The sequence below is a fragment of the Triplophysa dalaica genome, chromosome 11, assembly GCF_015846415.1.
Source record: "Triplophysa dalaica isolate WHDGS20190420 chromosome 11, ASM1584641v1, whole genome shotgun sequence".
NCBI classification, from domain to species: domain Eukaryota; kingdom Metazoa; phylum Chordata; class Actinopteri; order Cypriniformes; family Nemacheilidae; genus Triplophysa; species Triplophysa dalaica.
Window position 1 is genome coordinate 1,599,955 of NC_079552.1, and position 26,791 is coordinate 1,626,745.

The 26,791-nt window shown below is 39.7% G+C and overlaps 1 protein-coding gene across 4 annotated transcripts; it reads right to left on the reverse strand.

Annotated features, from left to right (window-relative positions):
- Positions 1–846: 846 nt before the first annotated feature.
- Positions 847–25,093, reverse strand: tmem63ba (transmembrane protein 63Ba). Of its 4 annotated transcripts, none has more exons than XM_056760681.1 (25): positions 24,852–25,093; positions 22,150–22,277; positions 16,581–16,781; positions 15,656–15,735; positions 14,607–14,645; positions 12,128–12,218; positions 11,335–11,372; positions 10,128–10,270; positions 9,998–10,049; positions 9,763–9,871; positions 9,539–9,609; positions 8,449–8,529; positions 7,819–7,942; positions 7,335–7,468; positions 7,062–7,199; positions 6,832–6,985; positions 6,633–6,739; positions 6,369–6,455; positions 5,346–5,411; positions 5,084–5,246; positions 4,885–4,990; positions 4,556–4,723; positions 4,323–4,438; positions 4,180–4,242; positions 847–3,932 (listed from the first exon to the last, which is right to left on the reverse strand). In XM_056760681.1, the coding sequence occupies exons 2-25, from the start codon at positions 22,150–22,152 to the stop codon at positions 3,789–3,791; spliced, it is 2,478 nt and encodes an 825-aa protein (XP_056616659.1). In that variant the 5' UTR covers positions 22,153–22,277; positions 24,852–25,093; the 3' UTR covers positions 847–3,788. The 4 variants fall into 4 exon arrangements, with proteins under 4 accessions (XP_056616659.1, XP_056616658.1, XP_056616660.1 ...); XM_056760680.1 differs by having other exon boundaries at positions 847–3,935; XM_056760682.1 differs by lacking the exon at positions 22,150–22,277 and having other exon boundaries at positions 847–3,935.
- Between the last annotated feature and the right edge of the window lie 1,698 nt (positions 25,094–26,791).

Genomic DNA, 26,791 nt, shown 5'->3' on the forward strand with positions numbered 1-26,791 from the left:
AAGACTCTGCTCATGGCCAACAAGACCACCACTGGTTCGGCACCCCCATATCTTCACTCGCTAATACAGATTTATGTAGTTGCCAGATCCCTACACTCTGCAAACGGACGACGTCTTTTGGTGCCATCCCAAAAATGGAGAAAATCATTCACTTTGGATAGGTTCCACATTTGTGGAACGATCTGCCCGCTGCTACAAGAGCAGCAGATTCAGTCGCCATCTTTAAGAATAGGCTGAAAACACATCTCTTCCGTCAGCACCTGACCGATTATCACAGACTTCTATTTCTTTTCTACTCTTTCCATCCTTAAATGTTTTTTTATTGTAAATTGTACTGTATACTGTGGTAGACTATATGAGACCAGTTTTACTGCACTGCTTTTTGTTGTCCTTGCGTTGTCCAATTGCTTCCATTATTTACCTCATTTGTTGCTCACTTTGGATAAAAGAGTCTGCTAAATGACTAATTGTAAATGTAAAAGCACACGTATTCTGTGAATGTCCCTGGCAGAGTCCCAGGGTGGCGTAGTTGCTCTGTATTTCATTTGCTTAACTGTGCCTTGCTTCAAATGTAAACTAACTGGATTGTTGAATAAAAGAAAATGGACTTTGTGCAACGTAAACACTTTAAAACATAATTACCAGGCAGACCTTCAACAATGTGATTAAAAGGAGCCTGATTTACATAAACTTGCTCTGCTAAAAATGTGTGCCACATTACAAAAAGCAATTTAATAAAAACACTAAAAATGATTGCTTAACAGTTCACAGAATAGGAAAACAGCATTCTTTTCTTATCCATTCATCACTTACCAACGCAACAAAACAACAGCTTGACACGCGATATTGTTTTGTCAGTAATTGTCTATTTTATTTTTTTAAAGACATGGAAGAGTTGAATAATGACACCGTACAAAAGATCATTTGTGGGGGGGTAGGGTGGGGGGGTTGAGATACAAAACTATTAAAAACAGCAAATCGCAAAGCATCATACGATTAGATCTTCCTGACATGACTGCAAATCTGAATGGACCAAAGCAAACAGAACATTCATGAAGGACTGTACATTGATTCGCCGGCTAAGCTGTACAAATGTAAATACAGTTTAGTGTTTCAAGAGCAGCGCAATGCTTCTATTTACAGAAATATTACAGTTTTAACCGCTTCACTCCAGTTCAACAGATGGAAAATAACAGACAAATGAAATAAATAGAGTTGACAGTAGTTGTAACAGATGGGAAAAGCCTCTAAAGACGCATAAATAACTTATTGCCACTTTGTCATGCTCAAGGACAATGTTTTTTTCCAGAATGCAGTCCTACAGAATTCTCCCACAGTATTAAAGTCCCAATAGTTATATTGACAATGTTGTCCACGGAAGGCGAACAAAATGGCTTAATCTGGTTACATATACATAATGACAGTGATAGAGTTTTCACATGAAGTGCATAGCCTACAGTGTTCATTGCATTTTAAAACGACTAAGCTACTCGGTGATCAGTAGAATATAGTTCCATTTACATAAATTAAACCGAGAAATATATTACTGATTTACTTCCCAATGTCAGCGACAACTGTTTACATACACCTGACAGTTTTCAAGTCATTCAAGTCAACATTTGTTGCAGAAAATGACAGTTTCAACACTGCAATGCTATCCCTGTAAACAATAAATGAAAACATGAGAACTACACACACACACAAATATGATCGAATAATATGCAAAAGAGGGCAATGAAATACAACGGTTTTACAATGTGAACTCAGGCACGGCCTTCATCTGCTCGCGTGATGCGTTTCATTTCTTAAACAAACCCGTCGAGAACCCACCCACCCCAAAATAACATTTATACTCAACGGTACCCAATGTACTTAATGCTGACGATCATAACAGTGGTAAAAAAGCTTTAAAACAATGATTATTTCGTGGGAATTATTGTTTCGTAGTTATGAGAAACTTTCTTGTGAGAAGGACATTTCTTTACGCGATTCGTTAGGGAAGAAAAACTTTCTTTAAATGATTTAGAAAAGTGTTTTTTAAAGTAAAGTGACATCGTGTTTGTCTCAACATGGTGACAAAAACGCAGTTGTTAAGAAAACTAAAAAACTGCAGCTTCATAACGGTCACAACATAGTTGTATTATTTTTGTCAGATTTTATCTACTAAACAAAGTCTGTTAAAGTCAATCACACAACTGTAAGAATGAGCTAGAGAAAGTGAACATTATGTCATTAATTATTCACCCTCTTGTCATTTCAAACCTGTACGAGTTGTTTTCTTAAACAGAACACAGAAGAAGATATTTTGAAAAATGTCATTGACCGAACAGCGATGGCAGTCATTCACTTCCATTGCTTTGGATTCTTCAAAATATCTTCTTTTGTGTCTGAAGGGCGAGTAAATGATGACGTTCATTTAACGCACACGGGTCGTTCAGAAGCACTCTTGAGGGACCCATCATTATAGCATTAGAGTCATATTAATAAATCATAGGCTGGATCTCGGATGACAAAGCCAAATCGTCACAAATGCCGTAAACCCCATTTTTAGGAGATATTTTGAGTATTCCATGCAGGTTTAACAGTTCGTGTGCGGCCATGTCATGTGATCAAAGTTTGACATTCATTGTGAATTTCACTTGTTAGCTTTAAAACATAAAAGAAAAGACAAAATTGTCAATAAGTGTTATTTCATATCCATGCATTAAGAACTAAAGAAAAACATACTCACATAGGCAAATCCCCTCCTTAATGTCGGCGGAAGGAACTTGCTGTGCGTTTAAATGAGCGTTTGCTACAGTATCACCATCTACACCACATTCAGCAGTAGAGTAACACGAGTCAAACCTGCTCCGTATGATGTCGGATCGGGAAAGCAGTGGCGTATTCCAACACGCAGCGCAGCGACACGGCACTAATGCAGAGCTTTACACAGAAACTCTTGAAACACTGAAGAGTTCAGAAGCGTTTGACCTTGATTTGAGAGTCAGCCGTGTCAGACAGAACGTCTGAGCAGTGACACAGTTAGTGTTCCACGTCCGTTTTTGATTCTTCAGCAGGCTGAGATTTCAGATTCAGTGTCGTTTACTCATACAGGGGGAACTTGAAATGAGCTTCATCATACACACAGTCACTTTGGTGGGAAGTTGTATAAATTTGTTTATTCTAAATGTTGTGCGAATTCAGCTGGGCCGTAGAAAACCGCAATTTATTTTTCAGTATTTAATCATCTAGAATATGTTGGATGTGTATCGCGCTGTGCTTCCAATTCTTTGATTGTGGGGTTCTGCCATCTATTCTTTTCATTGCTTATAATAATTGTTTCGTGCCCGATTCCTCGCTCACGTTTTTGGGGATATTGACCACTCGCCTGGGTTTCCTTTCCTGAAGGTCTGGTACACCCGCTAAACTAAAGCCCATCTAAAAAAGCACTTTAACAGTTTTCAGTTCACAACATCGACCTATTGAAATTTAAAATGGCAAACTTTCAGCAATCGTTTTTTGAAGCTTATTTAAGGACAAGAGCTAGCAACGGTACCTAGCGAACTTATTTTGATAAGCAATTTCTCATACGGATATGAAGAATGGGACTGATTGTGAGTGAGAGTCATATTTTCAGAGTCGCTCCACATTCTGGAGAAATGGCCATCCCGTCTCCAAGCCCCGCCCATGCCGGAGAGTATCAGCTGTGATGGATTCACACACACGTTCAAGGTGTGGTGGATCTCTGTTCGGTGGGGTTGGAGACCTGCTCGCTTCACCCAGTCCAACACACGGTGCGGCTCGGGTCAATGCCGCACCTCGTTCTCAATAAGGCTGTCCTCTCCTGACTGGAAGTAGCCCTCGTTGACGACTTCTTCGTCCTGTGAGGAGCCCTGCCCCTCATCGCTGCCCGTCTCATCTGTGTCCTGCAGCACCTGTGCCACGTACGTCTGCTGAGGAAGAAACGAAGTGTCAATCATCCATCAGCATTTCTTTTATCTAACAGACTAAAGTGAACGGATCAAACTCTTTGATCTACATTTTAATAAAGCAATAAGCATTTTATAACAGCTAAGTGCTTCGTGGCATTGTTGTATTTTATAACAGCTTAGAACTCGAGTCAACCAAACAGAATCAAGGAGCACGACTGACTGTTTTATAAGATTACATTTTCTAACATTGCAAGCAAGAGCTTACCACAGACTTGACGGGTGGAGACGAGGCTGGTGCCCGTCCATTGTCCACACCATCCATGTCGACCTATGGAGAACATCAGAGGACAGTGAGATATTTGGGTCAGACTGTGAAATCCAAAACATCCACACAGGCTCGTTTCTCACCTTGTAATTGTGCGCGCTGAGGTATTTGAAATGACCGAAGACGACGTGCGAGAGGCAGATGATGATGGTGATGATCAGAACCACGAAGGTAAACATCGAGGTCGGAGCAGAAAAATCTGAACAGGGGATTTAGTAAAATCAAGAGGCAAAGATATAACCTGAGATGTAGGCTATGTTCCTTATTATTTGATGTGAAATGTCACATGTCTCATTACAGTTTGTTGTTGTCTTACCTGTGCGGACAGTAGAGAAGAAGAGCAACCAGAAGAGGCAGAGGATGGGTGCGGCCACCACCTGGTTGACGGCTCCAGAGTGGATTTTCTTATCCAGTTTGGAGGGCAAGTAGGCATAATACATGTTATACCTGTCCACCAGGTGCTTCAGTAGCATGTACATCAGACCTGCAGACAGCATGACAACATTAAGGTTTAATGAGGATATGTCGGTAAACGGAGGATTTATCCCTTTTAAGAGAAAGACTGATATCAAACCCATGCAGCTATGCTAAGGATAAACTTTTGAAGGCTTTATTCATTTCAGTGCTTCTTAAATTAGAGCTCACCAAACGGTACAATAATGGGGCAGGTGATGCTGTAGGTCATGACAACAGTGAAGACGTTCATCATCCAGGCGTAAGCCGCTCCAAACTGAAACTCGTACGCTTGATGCTGCGACACAACAACCATAAACATTTGAATGTAAATAATCACAACGAAGTACGTTGAAAATACAATGACTTCGAAATTTCTAATGGAACAGACCTTTTTAACATTGCGTCTCTCAGCAGCCGAGCGCGCCAGACACAGTCGGATCATGTACATGAGAAAGTAAGGAATCCGTAACAGGTCCATGGCGTTACCGATAAACGCAGACGCGATAACATAGTTGACAAAGAAAGCTCCGTTATCTGGCAGAAAGACGCACCTGAAAGACAAAAACAAATAGTACGTGAACACTTATGCTCTAAATCTGTAGCGTAATATAACTTTTATATTACTGGTTTAACATTTCTCATGGACATACTCGAATCGTATTTTTCCCTCGTCCAGGAATTTATTGTCAAAGAGCCAGCGAAAGAAAAGATCCAAACTGCATGAAGGAAAAAAATAAGAAACAGTTCATTTTAACATGACAAAGCTGAGTAGACTACAAACTTACTTTCTTTTAAACCAAAATCCTAATTACTCATTATAATATTATATACAGCTGCAGAAACATCCCACTTCAGTTTGGTCTTTAATCTGAATTCCTGCATGTATTGTGTTGAATTTCAACAGAAAGAAACTTCGGGAATGACATAAAACTGAGAGAATGCAAAGATGCAAAAAAGTTGTGAAAATGTCAGGTTTATTCCATCATTACACATCATTATTTTTATTTGGAATTTGGGAATAATACTGTCACAAGAACACAGAATGAAAATTTATATACTACATCCAAAAACGAAAGTTCTGTCATCATTTACTCACTTTACTCAGTTGTTTCAAATCTGTGTAAACATATTTTTTCTGATGAACACAGAGAAAGATATTTGGAAGAATGCTTAATATCAAACAGATTTTGCCCCTCATTGACTCCCATAGTAGGAAAAAATTAAATTGTAGTCAAAAGTGCCCCAGAACTGTTTGCTGTCCTACATTCTTCAAAATGTCTTATTTTGTGTTTAACAGAACAAAAAAATGATAATAAGTCATTTTCCTACTATGGGAGTCAATGGGGGGAACTGTTTGGTTATACGCATTCTACCAAATATCTTTCTCTGTGTTCATCAGAACGAAGACATTTATACACATTTTGAAATGATGACAGAACTTCCATTTTGGATGTAGTATTCCTTTTACCATGCACCTATATACAACAAATTCCGAAAAACTGAAAATAATTTGCGCAGTCTTTTATTTTTTCCTATATACACATGTTTAGGGCAGGGCAGTGTGGTGTAATATACGGCTGTAACAGTATAAGATGTCAACCGTAACAGATTTTCTATTCTGTGTAAACACGTTGTTACAATATTTAGTCAGACCACCAGGTGTGAGAATATACCTGCTGAGCCCCAGAGACGGCAACAGAAGAACCATGAAGATGAGGAAGGTGTAACATTTGTGCATGGTGGTCCTGTTCTCTCCAGATCTGACGGACAAAGATCGCATACACACTGACAGTCAGAACATCACAAAATGCATGAACTAAAACCGAATGGATGCATAGTGATCCGATTTTATTTTATTTCATTATCCTCTTCGTAGAATTAAAAAAAATGTGTGCATGTGTGTCTGAGAGAGGAAGTGTGTAAGAAGGGTCCTGTACCGCGTCCAGTGAGCCTCGAAGAAGGCGGAGTAGTAGACGATGGTGGGAAGGAGGGCCGAGAAGCACCACAACAGCAGGGTGGGGAAGAACTGGGTGACAATCGGACTCTGAAGGAGGAACAGACACAAGGAGGCGGAGCAAAGGCTCGTGAGTGACAGGAACCTGACGCAACATTCTGTGGGTTGAACGGAACGCTTACGTTTAAGTACTCCACAGGTTTGGTGACGTTAAACTTGTCCATGGTGGAGATGATGATGGCGGGGGTGGTGAGGAAGAAGAGGAGGATGAAGAGCAGACAGTTGATGACTAAGCAGCGTAGCCACCAGTTCAGACCACCGACGGACAGATGCTCCCTGTGGAGAACGAAACCACATTACGCATGTGTGAACGTAACGGCAGATGTCAGATGGAGGGTGTCGGTGCCGTTACCAGTAGACGTTCTGAGGATCTGGAGCGTACGTGACGGTCCAGTTATAAGTGTTGAGGATACAGCTGAAAGGAGAGGACTTCGGCTCACGGCGACAGTGACAGCCGTGACACTGACATGCATTAAAGTCTTTCAGGATGCTGGAAAAATCAACACACACACAGATTTTCAGAGACAAGAACTGCGGTAAAACCGCACTCAATATTCTTACAGAACTGAAACCTAGAAAGTGACCAATGGTAATACTACAGTACTAAGGAGTCTGTTGGACGTACAGTGCGGTCGTGGCTTCATTCTGGAAGGTAACGAAGGCCATGCCCAGAGGTTTAGTGTTGACCTTCTCTCTCTCTTTTCTGTATTCCTCCCTCAGGTTCCCCTCCAGTTTAGTGTAATAGGAAACAGCCTCCTCCTGCAAAGAATACGGTCGGTGTTTCTAACACGCATTGCATTTTGTAAACGAAATCATGAGAGACTGTCTTTTCTGCACGTGTTTTAGCGTCAAGAACTTTGTGAGCTGATCCACGCATACAAAATTGATGATCTCACTAAAAATGATATCATTCACTGTCGCGTCATTACGTTCTTCTGAGGAACACAAAAAAACAAACAACATCGAACCCCTTTGATTTCCTTGAACGCAAAACCACTGTGACATTTCACAAAATATCTTCTCTTGTGTTCCACTTAAGAAAACAGGTCAAAAGGGGTTTTCAATGTGACTCTAGACACTCTCCCATGAGTCTCGGCGTCGTCTCTGACCTGCTCACAGCCCTTGATGATGCAGCAACAGAGGTGACCGCAGGGTTTGGGGTTGATCATAGTGGGCACATGCTCTTTGTCCATCAGGTCCGTGTAGAACTTCTTGCTGCGTTCTGCTTTTTTCCTGTAGGAGACGAAGTCAAGCAGAAATTTGTATTCATCCTGAATTCAAAGCCCACTTCATTATAAATGTAAGCGATAACTTTTTTAAGATTCCCTAACAAAACTTGTCGACTTTCAACAAAGGGTCAGTTAGCATATTGTTTTGCACTATCTGCCTGGCCGGGGGGGCTGCTTTAGAATTCATACTTGTATTAAATGTGTCTCATGTACAGCTGCTTTGTAACAATGAAAATTGTAAAAAGCGCTATATAAATAAAGTTGAGTTGAGTTGAGTTGAGTTAGCAGAAACTCTCAAAACGCTGTTGGATAACCTTGAATGATCAAACCAAATATCATTTAAGAGAGTAGAGATTGTAATATCTCAATGGAATCTTTCTAGTTAAATAAAGGATATGGGTAACACATGGTAGTTCTAACACATACGACATCACATATGTGCTCTTATAGCTTTAAAATACATCACGGGACCTGAACTTGGAGCCTGTCAGCGGAAAATACTTTGTGTACCTTTCAGACTCCAGGGACATGAGCTTGGCAACGTCGTAACACATGCGCGCATCCAGAACAACACAGTTTTCATACGCCTGCCTGTGTATTTAAAAGAAAAAGTGTAGAAAAAGTTAGTATTTGTGTAAGAGACAAGGAGAAACTAATAATAAAAGACAAGGCTGATCGTATCACAGAAGTCAAACTTTACTGTCGTCATAAAACCCAAACACACAAAGGAAGATACTTTTAAGAATGTCAGTAACCGAGCAGATCTCGTCCATCATAGACTGCCATAGTAGGGAAAATAAATACTATGGGAGTCAATGGGGGGGCGAGATCTGCTCGGTTAGCTTGTGTTCACACTTGACTTCTTTTTGAAGCAGCTAGCGTCTGTTTTGCATTATAATCCATGGAGTAAACCGAGTTCTCAAAAAAGTCCTGAGCACTTTTTTTAAACGCCGGCGTCTTTTTCTGCAGCTTAGAGCGCCTTTGAGGTTGAAAACTGTTCAACTTTTGTTAAAAAAACAGACTACTTCAAGCGCCCCTTTTCCCAGCTAACCAATGTATCCTGTCGTTTACATAACAACATGTGAGCAACGGGATTGGTCAAGAAGGCTCAAGCTCGAATAAACTAAATGGTGGTCGAAACCCCCATTGGAACATAGATTTTTCTAAATATTAGTTTAATTTTCACTTTCAATAATGTCTGATTGCAATGAATTAGTATTGTAGTTTTTAAATATGTGATTGGTTATTGGAAAGACATTCTCTGTTTATAGTTCATGTCTCATGTCTGATAAACGTCAGACTGCAAACTGTTTTCAGACGTCAGTGAGAATAACAAACTGTCCTTTAATGTTTGCTCTAAACATTTACTGCCCACACTGTTTCTTCTCCTGACGTCTCATCCTAGAAATTTTGTTGTTTCCACACACACACAGCAAACAAAATAATAGATCAAATTTAATAAATATAAAAACGTTCTGGACGCCAATAAGACTTTAGTCTATTTCACTATAACATCCAGAGAGAACAGTAATGAGACATCATAAGTCTTATGATGAATGAAATGACACTACCAGACGTTCAGCAAGCTGAAGAATCTTACTCGAAATGTTGCTTGATTTGGCTCTCGTCTGCATACTTCACAATCCCGTTGATGAACAAAGTTCGCTTCACCTGTAAACGGATTCAATGAGGAGACGTCACGCAACGGCAAATCATTTCCGTCACAAAATAAATTGAGGTTCACTGCTGACCCCATTAACCGAGAAATATTGTGTGGCATTAAAACTATAGATCTTAGTTGAAGACTAGTTGTAAGACACTCACCAGGTCGTCCTCTTTGTAGTGCATCTTTGATGTGTGTCTCCTCATGCTGTACACAGTCATTAACAGATACAAGAAGGCAAATACAGTGTGTAGCCATAAAAGTTCATTTCTGAAAGACAAAAATAAAACAACAAAGACACTGTCAATGACGGGAGAACGGGAATGACACAGATGACGATTCATTCATTCAGTTTCAGAGTTGTACTTCAGTGTTGTCGGCGTGACGCAGGCTTACCCAGGGTTTATGTTGCCTATTGTTGTTCTCCCAAAACTGTAGGCATTACTTCCTACAAACAGAAAACATGTCTTAGGTGAGTCTTTCAGCGACATTCACATGTGTAATATTGGATGACTCGCTCACTCACCTAATAAATCTCCTGAGAAGTTGACAGGCAGGACGATACCCACGGAGAGCACGCCCACCACCACCAACAGACCAATGATGTGCCGCTGGAACGAGAGGTAGTGGACCGCGTCTTCGCCGCACTTCTCCCTGATCTCATCATCTCTGAGAGAAAAACAAAGAGTGTATAGAGGAATCTTGGAGCTTATGATGACTTTTAAAATACATTTTTAGACCTCTTCGCCACTTCAAGTATTAACCAGTTACATTAGCGACACACTTACTATAGTTTGTGATAACTCCTTATTAATGCAACATAATTCAGAAGGGTGGGAGCGAAGCACAAGAGAATTAATTGAGTGACTAACCGAATGCAAGGTTTATTAGAAAGAGAAATCAGATACCTTGAATACTTTGGAAAATGGCATTTAAGACATTTTAATACTTTTTAAGGGCCTTCAACTCTCTAAAATTAATTCTAACTAATTTTTCCTTTGATTTCTATTTTCTTTTGATTATATTCTTTTTTTTATATATATATACACACATTTTAAATCAATTTTATTTCAGTATTATTGTTTTTCGAATTCTGAAGTTCTGCTTTTTAAATATGTGTTTTATTTTTCCTTTGTCAATCATTTTATGTAAAGTACTTTGAATGACCTTGTGTATGAAATGTGCTTTATAAATAAACATGCCTCTCCTAAATTGATTGATCGACTTTTTTTTAAGACCCTGCGGACACCCTGAAAATAACACCCCAAATCAGACGCAGTACACAAAATAATGCGTAAATAAATTTACATTTACGCATTTAGTAGACGCTTTTATCCAAAGTGACTTACGTTGCATTATCCTATACATTTTGTTTCCAAGTATGTGCAATCCCTTTGGATCAAACCCACAACCTTGTCGTTGTTAAAGCAATGCTTTTACCACTGAGCTACAGGAAAGCTATGTTTTGTGATCTTGTTGTCATATTGCCACGCAGAATCATAGGAAATGTAGTTTAGCCACATAAAAATGTTGCTTTCCTAATCGTGGACCTCAAAATAACATGAAATCTTTTTTCAATTTTAAACCAAGGTACATTTCTCTATGGTTAATAATATATTTTGTGTGATGTTTGTGCCTCTCATCTCGTAGCTTCCACTTAAAGGCATCATTGATGTTTCTAAATCAGACTTCATCAGTCTGTGCAAAGTGTAGCAGAAGTACAGGTCACTCACTTTATCCTGAAGATCGCGGTCAGCCAGGAACAGAAGCCCTATAACACAGACACAGATCATCACATTTATAATGTGTCGATCATGTCAATCATTCAGAGAGCTTCACAGTTTCTCGTACACTTTTAGAAGATTGCTACAGATGCAAACAAACAGCTGACAAAGCCTAAGCATCAAACTGAGATCTATAGTATGTGCACTTCAAAACACACACGTGACAGAAGAGAGCGAGAGAAACACTCTCTCTCTGGGTATGTTCAAAACATGATATGTGTTTTGTACACACACATAGAACCAGAGTGCACGCAATACTCTATCCCACAATGCAATGCCTTTTTACATGAAACTGGATGATAAATGCAAAACAACCTTTATCAGACACATTGAATTATACATGTAACACAGCGAGCTCAAGTGACAGCAATGCTGCACCACTGTAAAAAATGATTCTGGGTCATAGTAGATTTTATTAAATTGAGTAAACTTTACTTAAAATAATTGTGTTTTTGGACCAAAATTGAAGGTAAAATTATAGATAAAAAATGCTCAATATTGAGTTTATAATGTGACATGTGCTTTAATAATTTAGGTAATTTTACTTGATTTATTCATGAAACATTATTTTGAGTAATATTGTTACCATCATTTTTTTTTAAGAAATATCCGTGTCATTTTTTACAGTGTGCACTTTTACTATTGCACTGTTTCACATCCTATTTCGAAAAACCCATAAGCAGTTTAAGTATGAACGCAGGCATTAGCTGACACACCATCACTGATCGTGAGAGCTACTTACGTTGTCTCTTTGGTCAAAGTCGACCGAGCTGGACACAGAGGTGAGGCGCTCGTAGCGAGAGTCGGCGGGTGCCTGCGTGGTGGAAGCCACACTAAACACAAACACACATTGTCAAACACATGGCCTCTCAGAGACACACTTGTGTAAGCGTACAGTCATTTTATGATATGCCAGTTAAAACAGAGCTATATGAACATGTTACAGATCAATTCCTTTGAAAAATTAGTAGCATTTTATTTTGCATACTTAAAGTCCCAGTGAAATAAAAAAATGACGATGCCTATTTGTATATGAAATATTTAAGCGTTTGTTGTAGTTTGTCAATGTGGGTCATTCTCTTTCAAAAAATCGTGTGCCCTCATAATCTTTAGTTAAGATCTGAAAATACACTTCCGTCCTTTCATGACTATGCATCTAAAATGACTTGGGCGGAGCATGCGTTAACTCCTCCCCTTCAATTGTTAATCTGCTGCCAGTTCCATTTCAAAATATGACATCTGTTTTCATACAACCAATCAAATCGCAGAGAAACACAAAAGCCACACCCACTATTATTCCCATTAGAAATTCCATTTCTCTTGGAAATGAGGCAAAACTCGCAAGTAAAAACTCCACTTCACGGGGACTTTAAGCAACGTTTTTGTATAAATAATATAAGCAGTGTCGTTCGGTTTCACTTGCTCAGCTAAGGCCTAAACAAAAAATGACTGCGCACGTACACATTCAATCACAGAGTTAGCATGAGAGACTAGCAGACACATAACACACAGATTATTCACAAACAGACTGCAGGAAACCTAGAAAACACATGACACAAAGACAAGGGAGTAAGTTGTGAACGATTAGAAGCAGAGAGCATTAAGCAGAGAAAGACCGGTTCCCTGAGAGCCCGGAGACAACGTGTTACCGTACAGCGGCCCTAAAAATACTTTAGACACATATACATGTATTAAATGTATGAACGTCACAGTGTAAATACTTCTTAAAGGCACCGGATTTGTCATTCTCTACAAAACCTCAGAGCTCAATAAATATCCACACAAATTTGGAGGGATTTAATAGAACTTTAGTTCTTAGGACATGAGTGTCTACGATTCACAGCATCAGTACACATCACAGATCTCCACCAAACTACGTCATCATTACACAGGTATGTTCTATCCTACCTCTCTGTGTAAGCCTCTTCCCTGTGGGACCTATAAGGGGCTAAAGCCCCGGCCAGAAAATGTGTGCTTAAAAAGGAACCCAAGACATATTTCTTATTTTAAGGTGAAGTGAATGCTTTGTGCAAAGTTACAATGCTCTGCAGAGAAGAAATTGAACCACAAACGGTCCCACAAGAGGAGGTCTGAGTACGGTTCGCTTTGGGGGCCTTTTAGGGGGGTCCAAGATCGATAGGACTGTTGACATATACACGCTGAACTGCTCCGAGAGCGTTTGGAGGGCTCAAACGAACTAGGTGTAAAAACAGCTATTTTTATTTGAATGACCCAACATGTCAACTTCACGGTAGAGGAGAGACTCTTGATTGTTGGGAGGTGGGGTGATTGACGATTTTATAAATCGGGCATCACAACCGGTTCAAAAATGACATCTTTCACCTTTAAAGACACAAATCCAAATGATGCAAACACTTGAAGGGATAGTTCATCCAAAATTAAAAATCTGTCACCATTTACTCACCCTCAGGTTGAGTACAAATTTCATTTTTCCAATGAACACAGAGAAAGATATTTGGAAGAATGTAATCTAAGGAATTTTCAGTTCTGGGACATCATCCGCTACCATAGTAGGACAAAAATATTGTATTTCATTTGTTCTGTTGAACACATAATGAGATATTTTGAAGAATTTAGGAAAACAAAGAGTTCTGGGGCACTTTGACAACCATTTACTTCTTACTACAATGCTGTCCCGGAACTGAAAATGACTAACATTCTTCCAAATATGTTTCTATGTGTTCATCAGAACAAAGTAATTTATACAGATATGAAATTACATAAGGGTGAGTAAGGGACGACAGAATTTTCCTTTTCGGATGAACTGCCCCTTTAAATGTGACCCAGTCTGTGAAATCAAGACCTCAACGTCTTAATCTAGTTAAAAGTCTTTTAAAAGTTTGATCTCAAGAATGAGTTTAACTGATTCTTCACCATTGCCGTACGCAGTCAATATTAAAAATATCAAGGTTATATCTCAGAATGTACATCTTGTAGGATGGAAAACAGTGAATCGCTACAAATGACATAAGCTGGGTTTCACAGAAAGCTTGGTCACGAATGTATTAGCTCAGATAAAACACGATGTTGAGAAGCGCTTCCCTGGGAAAGAAGAAAGTGTGAAAGATGTGGGGGAAAAAAACCCCAAAGAGTAGAAAGTGTGTAACCAGAAAACCCAGACAACACAGAAGTCAGCCCCAATCCAGCCGACAGATCATACAGCAGAGAGGAAAGAGCTGAGGCATAAAAACAAAACATACTATTCCTCTTCCAGGCGCTGGTACACCTCGCTCCGCCTACTAAAAATGAGAAGATGCATGCTTGATCAGAATCTTTGACAGTTTACGACAAATACCTGAAATCATTCATTCAAATCAACACACGCACGTACACACACATGCCGTTGTAATCTGTTTGTGAATGTGAGGATGTGAGTGAAATGTGAGGTCAGATTACTAATGGAATGAGACTGACTGCCTGAGCTTTTGGGAAAGCAGCCGCATCTGATCTGAAAACCAATCCATTAGCTAAAGCCATTACACAGCTCTGCGTAATGCCTACATCTCACAACACACACATTCCTATAGAGAGAGATCTGCATCAGGACCAATGAATCGATTATAATCGAGCATATATTTAGTCTCTGTGAATATTACTCAATGCAGGAGAGTCCAGGGTTTGTTTGGGGTCGAGAGCAACAGGCGTTGAGTGCGTGACTGGAGCGAGTGTGCTGTGCTACTGCAGCCAACTGAGGCAACGATATGTGTGAAAGGAAACGTGTGGAATGAAGTGTAACTCGCTGCGGCGTCACTACATGAGAAGACGTTTGTGAAATACTGAGCTGTTGATTATGGCTGATTAGACAAAAAAAGTAGTTGTGTCAATAGAACAAGAACATCATGTCGGAAGTTGTACATACACATTCCAGTAGATTATTCCCAATAGCACGATGAATGCAGGGCTCCAGACAGCTTCTAAAACGGTCGCTATATTAATTTTACACTCAATAGACTGACATTTGGAGCTGCAGTTGCCGCATTACGCCACAACGGAGGCGCCGTTTCGTTATCAGCACAGTCAGGCGCTAAAGAGTTGCACTAATAGGATACCTTCTCCTCTGTGCGGGAGCTTTCGTCACGTCATTTGCCAGAAAAAGGCATAGATGAAACGGCTTAAATAAACAAATAGGAGCCAATGACGCATAAACTGATTTTTTTGTCTGGAGCCCTGGAATGTGTATAATAAACTTAAAGAGGGTCTTTTATAAATCCATATAATTTCTGTTATTGTATGGAATTTTAAATTTTACCTGTCAGCATCAGAAACCAATGCCAGACGGCCGTAATCCCACGCCACCTTTCTCAACAATGAGAACACGCATAGCAACACCTGACGGGCACAGAAAATGTAAACTTCATACAAATATAGATCAAAACTTTTTATTGCTCATTATTGCATACTTGTCTCATAGATAAATACAAACCATAATATGGATTATAAAACTACGACAGCGTTTTAGTGCCACATTCAAAATAAAAAAAATCCAAGATTTCGAGAATAAAGTTGAAATGTTACAAGAATATTCAACTTTTATTAATATTTAGAATTTCAATAAATTTCAATAAAACAATACATTATATAGTCAGAACGTTAAGGCCTGTAAACACCGGCGCCAGAGTTTTCTTCTAAATGTTTTTCGTCATTCATACCTAACGATTTTCACTCCTGATGAGCTGAGTGAACTTGCAAATTCTCTCTCTGACATAGAAGCCACTAAATGAAAACCAGAAATACCCCGGTCTACAATGTAGCCGCCTGCAACTTTATGCTTCTGACACTCGCATGTCACACAGAAGAAGAATTAATCTTGCTTGCTTCCTCTTCATTGTTGGTATCAATGTGTGCTCGGCAAGACGTGCTTTACTGTAACTTCAGCAGGCACGGGAACAAAAGCAGCAATCTCATGGGTCGGCTAGTTTTTAGAGTGGCGCGTCAAACAAAATGAAACGCACCTGAGGTGTTTAAGAAAAAAAGTTGCTTTACGTCTGCTGTTTTGCGTGTCAGTGTGCACAAATTGGCGCCCTTTGTTTAGCCGCGCGATTATCATCCCGGTGTGTACAAACCTTTAGAAACATGTTATCCATCTATGCTTTGTCTATTCTACAGGACTCCCTGCTAACAGTGAACTAAATAACATGTGACAAATTCTTAAGTGAAAATCTTGTGTAGCTCACCAGGAAGCACATAAAGTCGAGAGCGAGTACAGTGGGCACTCCTCCGAAGGGCAGACCCTTGAGTACGGTACTGGTGATCCGGCCTGTGTAGCAAAAGTCCTTGGAGCCATTATTGGGCTGGGAGGTCACCGCTCCTCCAGTCGCAGCCATCGTGAGCACTGCGAAAACCATCCTCAGCACTCCTGCATCATTACACAGCACCTGTTAAAACACAAGACATACGTGTAGATTTCAAACTTCAATGCCTGTAAAACATCCAACTTGAATGCACGAAGTGGCTTTGGATAGAAGCGTCTGCCGAATCCCACTTTGTTTTTGTGATTGGCCTGAGTTGATTCGCCGGTATATTTACATACTGAATCAACACGTGCACACTGACTACTTTCTTGTGAAATTAAAGAGAACGGATTTGAAAAACATTACAGGCTAAACCAGTTCTAATGGTAACAAACGAGAGAATGCGTGAGTGGGACAAACCGACGGTGTATAACATAAATCTGTCTTGCTTCTGTACACCCACACAGCACTCCTCTGGGACAATAGTGTGTAAGGTGTGACTTTATATAACAGCATGAAAACCCTTTAGAAAGCCGTGAAACACTCATCTATATTAACACCTCACAGCTTATAAATTCCTCACCATTATGTCATTCCAAACCGGTGTGACTTCTTTTCATCCACGAAACACCGAATGACGACTGACGTGTCATTTTTGGGAGAACTGCTCCTTTAAAAGATTTGGAGTCTTGCGAGACGTTTTCTTTTCAACACCGCACGCTGGGCTCTGGCCCATCAGTCACATCTACAGTCCTCCTACAGAGAGATCCGCCACGGGACGGCTTGACAATGAACAAACAGAGGTCAGGGAGTTTGGCCTCTCTACAGCAAAATGTGTCAACTGTGCCACGTTCTTCCACACATGTAAAACTGACAGACTGCATTGTCTTCGAGAGTTCTTCCTAAAATAAAAATTATGTCATCATTTACTCATCTTCGAGTTGTTACAAATCGGTATAAATGTGTTTGTTCTGATAATAAAAGATATTTGGACGAATCGGTCTGGGACTATATATCGTGCAATTCTTATGCTCAGTTTCCTCAATGAATTACGGTTAAATAAATCTAAGAGCCAGAGGACTCCAAATATGGGACACAGAAGAAGAACAGTTTACACATGCAAGCAGTGTGTACGAAATCACAAACTGTGACAGTATGTACTGAATTTAAATAAGCACCTACTTATCGGTCGTTAAAACAGTACGTTCTATATAGTATGAGAGGGGGTGTAGTATGAACACATTTCGGACATACTGCGTCCGCCATGTTTTATGGTCATGTGACCCGTATGTTCTTGGAAATATGACGTATTAACAAAAACCTACACGTGAGCCTCGATAAAAAACAATTTCGTTACGAGAAATTCATTCATTGGCTCTTACATTAAAAACGAACGTCTGCCTCAAAGTTTTCCGCTATATTTATTTGATTTACTTTTGAAATGTGACCGTTGCTCAGCTCCCAGGCATCATGGGATAAAAAAAAAAGTGTCCAACCAGATCCACATTCACGAATCTCTGCGGAAGTAGTAAAACAATCCGGGTATTTCTTGCATACTGTTTTTGCATTCTGAGGTTTCGGCCATACTACTCATGACTCATTTTCACCTACTAGATAGTATGGAAGCAAGCGACAGCTGCGTCCGAAATAGCCCCCTATACCCTAATATAGTGCACTATTTGAGGGGACATCCATTGTTAGTTGTGTCAAATTCATAGTGGATATTATTGAGTGGACTGATTCAATCTCATGATGCATAATAATAACGAGTGTACAACCGAGGTACACTCACGGCTAGCTGCTAGCCATCTATTGTGAGCCGCGTGCTGTATGAATTTCACGCGTCTCGGCAGAAGATGGCGCTGCATCCTCCGGAGGTCTCATTTGAAGCCTGCTACATCATCGAGCAGCAGGCATATGTAGAACATACACATATTTAGTGATTTTTAACTTTTTAAAACAGTCAGGCACATTATTAAAAGTTAAGTTAAAAATAACCAACTTATTACCTCTTAAAATCATGCAGAAAAACTGTTAATTAATTTGACAGGTGTGTGAGTACAACGTATTGTCATAGCAACGTTGTACTTCCCGTTACCTTTTCTGCCAGAAAGTCCTACGAAGGACGTCTTGTTTAATTCTAAGTTGAGGATCCTCCATATACCGTATCCTTAGAGGATGAGACCTCTGGAGGACACAAGGACGCAGCCTTACGATACGAGCTATTGAAAATAAAAGAAGTGCTCTTTAGGTGCCCGGATGATGCACTTTTTATCTGAAAATATGTAGAACTGTGGACACTTCACCTACTCAATAGTCGCAGTTTCACTTACATAGCAGAATGGAGGCGGGGCTATCAGACGCTGTTTGATCAAAACTCTCCTGCAGAGTGATAACGCTTCAATCTAACGATGACTAAAGTATTGTTGGGCAAAACAGACGAAAAACTACATTAAAAGTACAATGCACAAATTTATTTTTATTCACACGTATTGTGCTGTGTGATTAACGTCATTGGCGCTCGTCTGGGAAACAAATATACTTCTGGTTAGTATAAGACCGTTTAGTATTCCATTTGGGATGGTACTACTCTAAAATCCATACACTACATGGTTGAGTGCAAAGTGCATAGTTTAAGTGCATAGTAAACATTTGGGACACAGCTACACTTCCAGGAAATGCCAATGGTCATATTCTATCGCTGTTCTTTAAACCTTTTCAGGTATTTTCATGATAATAAAGTTTATTTATAATAATGATGTTTGACGAGTGTTGATTTTTCAAATGTAGGTTATAAACGATTCAATCTCTGAGTGATTTTAGATCGAGCTGTACTTCCTTCTGATGAGAGAGCCTTAGTTCACGGAAGAGCTTTGCATAAAAACAGAACTGATTTAGACATTTTTATAATCTGTGTGAACCGCAATATATATCCCTCAGCCCTTGTAACCAAACAGTTCTTGGACCCCATGGACAAACACAGTAGGAAAAATTACAGTATCATTTTTTTGGTTCGGTTAAACAGAAAAGAAGATATTTTGAAGAATGTAGGCTTGTAAACAGTTCAGGGGCACTTTTGACTACCGTTTTACCTACTATGGTAGCCAATGGGGTCCAAGTGCATCTGCATTTAATAAACGGCACAAACACGCAAGGAATCTGCTAAAGCTACACACGCACATACACGTCTGTCCAGTGTGGAGTAATGTCTGATTCAAGGTTATGTTAACTGTGACAGCAGAACTCAGACTTTTTTTTAATGGAAAATAAACACGGCATGTAAGGGTGATAGGGGAAAGTGAGTCACATGCTGCGTTTGTGAACAAATGAATTCTGGTCTGTACATATGAACTCGGCACAACCAAAGTAACTGATTCAAATTATATTTTCTCCCTTTCTAAACAGTCTGATAAATGAAGTCAAGATCTGAATTTCTGAACTTCTTCATGTGTTAACGCTCTGATTTAACACTTCAGATTCATCTCAAAAAAACTCTGGCAGTCCTGAGCAGGCCACATCTATCTCGAATGATCAGAATAAAGAGGGTTGGTGGCAGATGGTTCAGACGCTACCCCCAGCATCACCAGCATCCCCCCCCCCCCCGTAGTCCTTCTAAACTCAATACTGATCCAGAGAGATAACAACAAACAGCGCATGATTTCAAACCTTACAGGACTTGTGATGTACGAGCTCTAATGAAAAGATGCTCAAACACTGAGAGAGCCTTCATCATGTTCAACAAGCCTGTTGCCATGACAACACAAGACCAGCAGTCAGATTCAGGAAACCCCTGAAACTTAAGAAAACCTTCGGTGGCAACACTGGGCCTAGATGTAGTTATTTCCAGGCATTCGCTGGTTTCAGAGCAGGACTTTAAAGGTTTATATCATCTACGCAATATAAAGTACACAAACGATACACTGCAGTCTGGTTCTTGTCCAATAAAATTTACATCATCAATTTTTTATATACACTTGTTTATGGAGTAAGCGGTCAGGTAATAATCAGGATAATGGTGCTTACCGTAAAATAAACCCTAACAAGGTGATCAGATCCGCAAAGTCAAGCTGTTGCTGAACATTCTGTTGCTCTTTCACCCGCTTGTGAGACTTTAAAAATGTGGTCAACAGATCAATGAGACGGCCGATTCTAAATAGCAAAGCTTTTGTCTTCCCGTTACATGCCGACACTTGTTCAGTTCTTAACTGAAGGTTTCCGACATCAACAAGTTTGACAACACGAAACCCCTGACGTGTTTGTTGTATTGAATTATTGATTCAGCTCAAAATCTCACGCTTTCATATTATTGACAGAGCTAATGCACATCTGTTAATATGAAAACTTCAGAGCAGATGACACAATTGTAGAAAATGCATTGGTTATGCAGAGCCAAAATCTTTAAATGCAGAGTCAGGCTTTCTGACACCATCTGTGCAAGATTCATTACCCTGCGGTCAGCAAAACTCAACAAAAACTCACACATAACGTAACTCTGATCATTTAAAACTTCGGTGTTTTAAGCCAACAGGTCACCGGCAGAAACCAGTTAATATTGGGCTTTAGCTAAATGAAAAATGGGTTCTTTTTCAGTTTGGAAATTTTAATAGATGTGGCCATGCATCACATGATGTAGAACGGGATTGAAAATGTAGATATAAAACTTGCTGGAACAGAAAAGCATCATTAACCAAATTCTGGTGGTCAACATTAGCACTGTCACACTGTATTAAAGGGAAATTCGGTCAACATTCACCCTCAAGTCATTCAAAACTGACTCTTTCTTCCCTGAAACACAAAAGAAGATATTTTGAATAATGTAGCAGTTTTTTTGTGTCCATACAAAGTAGGGGTGTCCTCGACTAAGAATTTACATAGACGGATCAGAATTGTCACGTCTTGCTTATAGGCAAACCGCAACAATGTTTGTAGGGACGACACCAGTGTAGCGCAACATTGATGCACTTAATGCGTAAATGTATATAACATTCATCACCCAAATGCAGTGAACAAACAAACACCTAAACTTCGAGAACGTATGCTCTCTCTCTCTCTCTGCTGCTTACAAGTGAAAGTGACGTCTGCGCATGCTCCTTCTCCTGCTCTCCTCTGGCTGTGCCGCGTGTTTTTCTGGGAGAATTGTCCAATAAGGGATTAAGAAAAGTTGTTTCAAAACAGTTTTATATCTAAAAAAAAAACATTCAGAAACCTGTACGATCGCTGGGGGAGTATATCGAGCACAGAAATACTACCTAATACACCCCGCTCGTATTTTGACAAGTTGACCATGTTAAGCATGAGAAGACCGCACGTTTAAAATTGTAAAGAAGTCAGAACGCATGAAACACAGCTGCACGGCCGCTTTAAAAAAACAAGCCATAAATAGTAAAATTCTACTCGATAATATTGAGTGACTTTTTACAAACGGGAATACAGCATGTTCATTACCAATGAACTACAAATAAAGTTACTTCATTTACTGCATGTAAAGAAGGAATGCAATAAAGCATCTTACCATTTAAACAGTCAAAACGTCCCTTTCGCCTTTTTCCTGAGCACTCTTTCTCCGTCCTCCTGACACGCACACTTGCTTTCAGTGCAGAAAATGACAAGTTCCGAGAGTCTGCGCCATCGCAGTGCTTGCTACATGCGGTGATTTTGGAGAAAAAAAATATTATGCACTGCAAAGTTCAGTCTAAGTAATGACTTACGTGCATTTACAGTCTAAGTGTTAATTCATATTTATACGCCCAGACATTCAGTAAGTGACAAATGTTTGGAAACGGTGTACACATTCATCTGCGAGTCATCTGCTGCTTCTCTTTACAGCCGTCACAGCACAGAAGACCCGGAGAGATGCGATCCTGCGCTATATCGTAGCCAGACCTTGCGCTCATATGCGCCGGTGGTTTCGGTACCCAACACTAAAAATGTCCCATTTCTTTACATCATAAATAATATGTTTTGTGGCGCAGTGCGTGCCTGTCTGCTACTGCCCATATAACCAAAACGGCAATATCCCCATTGCAGAACCCCTTTGTGAAGATTTGACTGCGAGTCGAATCAGCCTCATGCTATCCAAGCATCGAATCTTCCACTATTCGGGGTCACCCCTAATAAAAGGGGGCAACCAATGTGGCTACAAAAGTTCTTCAAAATATTGTTTGTTTTCTGAAGAAAGAAAGTTATACAGCAGGTGAGGACTGATATAAGGGTGAGCACATGATAAAGGGTAAACTCTTCCTTTAATGACGTGAGCTATATCAGGTGAATGGATAAATATTATTTTGTGATGCTTACAAATAAATCATCGTTGTATTCCATCTCATAGGTTGGCTTTCATAAGAAGGCCGGGAAAAACAAAAGCTCTTGATAAGAATGTGCTGCAATGATTATTCATATCCATAGAAGGGTTGTTGGCCTCAAGGATAAACGAAAATGTCAATCATTAGCCACATGACAAGGGAAGTAATACTGGCGCAATTTCAACTTGTTATAGCAGCGCACTAAATATATTAGAACACCATTTCCAAGTTCAAAGTGTTAGCAACTAATTCATAAACATGATCATAAAACCTTCAATGGAGAATTAACTACTATTAACTACTACAACAATATGATTCATTCTTTACCCTTACTGTACTGTCACTGTCTGCTACTGAATATCAGTATATCTGCTTCATGGCCAACTCATTTACATACATACTGTGTATATAACACATGTATGCTTGACATTATGTGTCTGTATGTAATCGTCTCCAAAAAAGTATATTCTGTGTAAATGACAAATAAACTTTTGCACATGACAAATGACAGCTGATGACTATAAGTGACTATGACTGCGTGCATTATGTAGCAACATATTCAGGACTGTGATATTATGTCATGTCCGACACCTTGCCCCGTTTACAAGATATCGGTATCAGCAACGGTCATTGCAAAACACATATAGGTTGTGCAGGACAGACGAGAATGAAAGCATGCAGAACACTACCTGTAAATCTTGCGTACTGAAAGGACACAATATGGTGTTCCAATAATGAAACAGGAACGTGTTTCCATGCACAAACCTGATATATTTATTTTAGATTAAGAAAATCTGCCTAGCCTTAAGAGTAAACTTTACTTTGAGTGAGTAAACGAGAATGAATAAACCTGGACATAAGCTCTTGAATTGTGCCAAAATTGTGCCTCCGGTTTCTAGAAGCCATATCAAGATGCCAATGCAATCAATATATCGTTTTTCCATGTATTAATAATGTGTGCCGGACGCCAAAATTAGGTTACGAGAGCTGCGGCAGAACACATTGAGCAACTCAAGGCTGCTCCAAAAGCACGCTTAGTCATTAGATAAGGGAATGATCTGGAAACAGAATAAACAACATGCAAGATTGTGGATTTTAAGTGCTTGAAAGGTTTAATGCTTCATACAGTAACTGATATACAAAAACAACGCACTAAACTCATGGCACAGGTGAGGCAAAGGTACAAAACAGGGATTTTTATTTTACTACTTGCCAAAAAATTCAGATTTCCAAACAACATTAAAGCTCAAATTGAAAATAAAAGTTAAATTAAATAGTAATAATAACACGTTGTTAAGACGACTAAATGGTTCCTGGCCTGTAAGGCATTAGTGCTGTTCTGGTTAGATGGGTCAGAATATGTCACTCATCATAATCTGTCATGATGCTATTGAGGATTATCAGATTGACACTAATCAGGAGATTTGTTAAAACACAAATCACCCCACGTAAGCTCTCTGGTGACACCGTGGTTTATTTACCAGACATTAACCTGATTTAAGATAAATATATCACTCCAAAACAAAACATCCCTGATCGAAACACGTCATGTCATGTAAACGAACCATGCTAGCCAGTTACAAATTGCTAGTTCACAACATAACTCTATTCAATCATTCATGAACGTTTCTTTATTCCCGACAGGGATTTAATCAATCGTGAACAGTTTATTTTAAAAGTACTGATGAAAGTTTTAGGCATTTACACAGTTAGCAACCGCTAATGTTCCCGTTGACTTAGCCGAGCTCCTGTTAGCCTCTCCGGCGGGTGCTTTAACATCAACCTCTGCTGAATCGATAAACACTGACAAAAGTTGGCTCACGCGAAAATAAAACATCAAATAGTATTCAACAGACCACAGTGTCAGCGCTTAGACTAGTTGGTTAATGTGGCACAAGTTAAGATAACTCACCTGGCCGCAGTGGTCAACGCCGAAGTAGCTCTCGGCTAGCTACTGCTGGAATGTCCCAAACCACAATAACAATCTAGGAATTTCGATCCAGACTTTGTTAGAGCTCGTCAGAATTGTTTAATAGTGTTGGGATAAACAGGAATAATCCATATAAGGGTACATGATCCAGTTAATGACTTGCCCGGAGCTGATCCTAAACAAGTCCTAGCATTGCTATGTGGTGGGTCGGGCCGGTGTGTGTGTGACTGCGGTTGATAGGCAACCCACGAACTGTTTCCCCAGCTGGGGCGTCGGCCATGATCGGATTTCTTCGGGTTTTTTCGTCAACATTCGACTCATCTTCGATTTCTTTTAGACAAGTCGAGCAAAGTATTCTGTCGCATTTGGACCGTTAACAGGTTTTAGCACATGCTTCCTGGCTGTTCGTTGTTATTATGATTACCCATATGTGTGTGTGTGTGTGTGCGTGTGTGCGTGCGTGTGTGTGTGTGTGTGTGCATTTTGGTCCCAAAATGAAATAACTTCGTTTTTCTTATTTGTCAAAAATCATGTTTTTATTGTGCATTCCAATTAATATCAATCGAACTGCAGTTGGTTGGTTTTGATTTAAGCCATGACTTACACAACTACACGATTACATAACCAACACAATAAAACACAACAAAAACATGATAATTCTTGAAAATGGAGTCATCTCATTTTGGAACCAAACTTTATAACCTATTTTTACACACACAAGGAATTTGACTTGGCAACAGGAGCTAAGTGCAAAAGAAAGTGTTCACATGGTGCAAACATAAATAAAAGAGATGAAATATAATGAAAATTAAATAAAAACAATACTGCACTATATACAAAAGTGAAAAAATATAGACAAAAAAAACATAATTGTTTAATTGAATGTACAGATTTCACATGCTGTGTGCAATGTGCAAGTGTGTAATGTGACGGACAGTGAGTAGTAAGAGCTATAATGTTTCAGGCTGAGATAGCCTGCGGGAAAAAACTGTTCTTGTGTCTGGCTGTTTTGGTGGTCAGTGCTCTGTTGTGCCAGCCAGATGGCAACAGATAGCCCTTTTTCTCACTCTGGAGGTGTAGAGGTCTTGGAGGTTGGGCAGGGGGGCACCAATAATCCTCTCAGCAGTCCTGACTGTACGTTGTAGTCTCCTAATGTCTGATTTGGCACAGGACAGAGCGTGCATTCCCTGAGGGGCCCCTGAGAGTCCTGGATGTGAGGACTCATTCTTGACTAGTTGCTGCCTGTCTGTTAGGAAGTTAGTGATCCATTGACAGATTGGGGTGGGCACGGAGTGCGGGTCAGTTTGTCTGAGAGAAGGTCAGGCATGATATTAAAGGCCAAACTGAAGTCCACAAATAAGATCCTTGCGTAATTCCCAGGTCTATCAAATTGTGCAGAACACAATGACTGCATCATCAACAGACCTAAATGCTCTGTAGGCAAACTGAAGAGGATCCAGCAAGGGTCCAGTGATGTCCTTCGGGTAGGGCAGGATCAGATTCTCAAACAACTTCATTAGCACAGTGGTGAGGTCTGTTAAATCCAGTAATTCTGGATTTGATTCGGAATGAGCGTTTGAAGCAGAGGGGGACTTCACCCAGCTCCGGAGATCTCTTGAGATATGAACCCAAATATTGATTTCATGTATTAAATCGAGAATAAATGCGTTTGATTGATTTGTCAAGTTATGTATACACGTGATATGTAAGTATTTTACTCAGAATCATTTTGGAAATGCCAACATGATTAACTTGCGTTAAAACAGTGTTTCAAACTGATCAATCAACAATATCTCATAATCATTTTTTTTCAAGAGATTGTATACTGCTCTCTAGTGGCCATCTTTGGCATTCACGTGTTTTTATTTTAGAGTTGTCATGTATGGAATCTCAACGCTTTCTGTATTTTTACTATTTTATGA

Bases quoted from the DNA above. Each gene is read 5' to 3' on its own strand.
- tmem63ba (XM_056760680.1), bottom strand. The intron at 15,736-16,580 runs GTGAGCTACACA...TGTGCCCGTCAG, and splicing joins TCGACTTTATGTGCTTCCTG to GTGTTGCTATGCGTGTTCTC. The intron at 7,469-7,818 runs GTCAGAGACGAC...TATTCTTTGCAG, and splicing joins TCATCAAGGGCTGTGAGCAG to GAGGAGGCTGTTTCCTATTA.